The 3,385-nt window shown below is 46.6% G+C and overlaps 1 protein-coding gene across 1 annotated transcript; it reads right to left on the reverse strand.

Annotated features, from left to right (window-relative positions):
* Positions 1–288: 288 nt before the first annotated feature.
* Positions 289–3,026, reverse strand: LOC118755767. The gene is made up of 2 exons (XM_036490590.1): positions 2,234–3,026; positions 289–2,076 (listed from the first exon to the last, which is right to left on the reverse strand). Exons 1-2 carry the CDS (start codon positions 2,289–2,291, stop codon positions 953–955), a joined length of 1,182 nt encoding a protein of 393 aa, XP_036346483.1. The 5' UTR covers positions 2,292–3,026; the 3' UTR covers positions 289–952.
* Positions 3,027–3,385: the final 359 nt, after the last annotated feature.

Below are 3,385 nucleotides of genomic sequence, written 5' to 3' on the forward strand. Positions count from 1 at the left end.
AAGGTAATACAAATTATTCCGAGTTTATTCAAAAATGGGAAAATATAGTGGACTGTAGGTTAAATTGAATTTAATAAACTGGTCTAGTCGACGATTCGATTGCGAGTGCTCCGTTGCCGGTGTACGGGTGCCGAGAGCTCACATTCGGAAAAAGTACATATTTGAATTCTAGTACAGTTTTAAACATATATATATATATAAGGATAGTGAGTATGTTCAGTTTCGAATTAAGTAATTCTATTACATTTCAAATATGTATATAAAGTAGAGGGTGACTAATTCTTCATGTAAATTCATTATAAGTAATTCTATTACATTTCAAATATATTTATAAGATAAAGGTTAGCTAATTATTCATCATCATCCATGTCTTCGACATCACGCCCGGCCGGCCGCGTAGAAGCGGATACTAGCTCCTTCAGCTGGTTGATGATGTCTTGCGCTTTATTGAGCAGCTCACGCATTTTACGACTCCGGGCAGCGGTGGGACTTTGCAGACCTCGAGTACGCCGGATTGTCCGACGGCTAGCATAGCGAGTCCTCTCCCTACGTCGGATCGTTGACGACTTCGCCAGCGTTCGATGTAGCAGCGTGTGGTGCGCCCTACCACACTGATGACAGCTGGCTGGAGAGTCACAGGCACCGGTGACATGGGAGGTAGCCAGGCAGTTTACACAATATTTATGTACTCGGGCTGACTCATGCCTTTCAGCCGGCGTCATGGCGAGAAAAGCTTTACAGTAGCGCAATGAATGGGGGGCGGCAACAAAGGCGACATTTGCTGAGCTCCATGGATGCTTCACTTGTCCTATGAAGAAATTAAATTTGAAACCAAACATTAGTTTTTTTGCGTAAATACGGAGGGAATGGGAGTGAAAATGTTCTGTGGTTAACCACAGAGTCTGTATATTGAGGTATAAAGAAAAGAGAATTTTGAATAAAGTTTGATGCGTTAAGCATCCATTGTGCTGGGTGGAGGTGGTAACAAGCATAATTTTGCGATGTTGCGTGTTATAATTCCCTTTTGGGTACGGATGTCAGCCACGCGAACGTTTTGGTCGGGACCGGGATAGAGCTTAACAATACGTCCGAGGCGCCAATCATTTGGTGGGAGGTTGTCTTCTTTGATGACGACGAGGTCTTCCACTGCGATATTGGGTTCTTTGCCTTTCCACTTATGCCGTTTGTGTAGCTCTTGCAAATATTCAGTTTTCCATCGGGTGCTGAATTGATGGTGAAGTACCTTGAGCTTCTGCCACTTGTTTGGAAGAGACAGGTTTTCTGCGTTAGGTTCTGGCAGAGAGGCAAGTGGTGCTCCTCTTAAGAAGTGACCGGGAGTAAGAGGCTGTAAATCGCTAGGATCTTGAGACAAAGGCGACAGCGGTCTGGAATTGAGTACCGCTTCGATTCGTATGAGCAGTGTGGTGAATTCTTCAAACGTGAATTTGTGATTCCCCGCGACTTTGTTGAAGTGCGTCTTAAAACTTTTAACCGCTGCTTCCCACAGGCCTCCCATATGAGGAGCGTATGGTGGTATAAATTGCCAGGAGAGGCCATGAATGATATATTTTTCAGCGATATCTGAGGCGGCTTCCTTAAGAAAAGTGGAAAGTTCTCGGTGGATTGACCTTTGAGCGCCTACGAAAGTTTTCCCGTTGTCCGACATGATTTTATGGGGGAGACCACGTCGACCAACGAATCTGGCAAAGCAGGCCTTGAAGGCTTCTATTGTCAGGTCTGAGCAGAGTTCTAGATGTATGGCTTTGGTGGAGAAGCAGACAAACACGCATACATATGCTTTTGTGTGTGAGGCGCGACGCAGTAAAGAAGTTTTCACCAGGAATGGGCCCGCGAAGTCTATTCCCGTGGTGTGAAATGGTAGCGAGTAGGTTGCTCGTGCTGGAGGCAAGGCCGCCATTATCTGCGATCGCATTTCTCGCTTGTGTATGGTGCACACCTTGCAGTGGAAAATGCATTTTTTAACTTTCTGCTTAAGTCTTGGGACGTAATACTCTTGTTGTACCATCCGGACCATGAGCTGTTTTCCCGCGTGGAGTAGAGTTGTGTGGAGAAAATCTATGAAGAGAGAAAGGAACTTGGAGTTTTCGGGTATTATGATGGGGTGTCGTTCATTGTAGGTGAGAACGGCGTGCTTAAGGCGGCCGTTTACACGCATTACGCCACTTTTATCAAGCATGGGGTTCAACGATAGCAGCGAGCTTTTTTTATTTACCGGTTTCGCGGCTTCCAGTTGTGCGACCGCCTCTGCGTAATGATTGTGTTGGGCGCATATGATGAGCCGGGTTTTGACGTAACTGATTTCGTCCTGGGTGAGTGTGTGCGTCGTGGGTATTGGTTCCTTTCGTGCGCTGCGGATGAACCGATACACGTAAGCGATTACCCTAAGGGCGCGAGGAAATGACGAGAATCGAGTGAGAGGGTCTTCGTTCTCTATTGTGTGATAAGATTCCACAGATTTTTGTTCAGGGGGAAAGAGCGTTTGAGGCGCATTCTTTGGCCAGCTCGCTGAGGGTTTGGTGAGCCACTGAGGGCCATTCCACCATAGGGAACATGACGCTAGATCTTGTGGCTTGCATCCTCGAGTGCCTAAATCTGCGGGATTGTCTAAGCTCGATACGTGTCTCCATGTGGCGTTATTGACATTCTGCAAGATGAGGGAAGTTCGGTTCGCCACATATGTCTTCCATGTCCATGGTGGTTTTTCTAGCCAGGCCAGCACGATAGAGGAGTCTGACCAGAGTATGAGCTCATGGGTCGGCAGATTAAGTTGGGATCGAATATGCTTCACAAGTTTGGAGAGAAGGACCGCTCCACACAGTTCCAAGCGAGGCAGACTCACTGTTTGGAGGGGTGCGACTTTACTTTTTGCTACGAGCAAATGAGATGATGCCGAGTTTTCACAGTGTTCCACTCGGAGATAAACGCATGCGCAGAATGCTTTTTCGGATGCGTCTGAGAATCCATGGAGCTGAATGGTTTTATTAGGGGAAAACTGAACCCATCGCGGTATCTGTATTTCGCTGATGGCTATGAGGTTTTCTCGAAATGAAGTCCACTTGCGAAGCGCTCCGGGTTTGACGTTCTCGTCCCAATCAGTACCTTCCATCCAGAGTTGTTGGAGTAAGATTTTCGCCTGGATCATCATTGGCGATAGCCACCCTGCCGGGTCGAAAAGTTTCGCCACGGAGGACAAAATCTGTCTTTTAGTGGCTGCTGTGGAGTCTGGCAGGGGGTCAATAGAGTATGAGAATTCATCGTTGCGTGCATTCCATGTTACGCCGAGAGTTTTTGTTGAACTGGAATCATGGAATTCAAGAAAGTTTGTTTCTAAGAGGTCTGGTTTAGGTATATTTTTGAGTAGATA

Source organism: Rhagoletis pomonella, unplaced genomic scaffold, assembly GCF_013731165.1.
Source record: "Rhagoletis pomonella isolate Grant_MI unplaced genomic scaffold, Rhpom_1.0 Rhpom_scaffold_07300, whole genome shotgun sequence".
NCBI lineage: Eukaryota > Metazoa > Arthropoda > Insecta > Diptera > Tephritidae > Rhagoletis > Rhagoletis pomonella.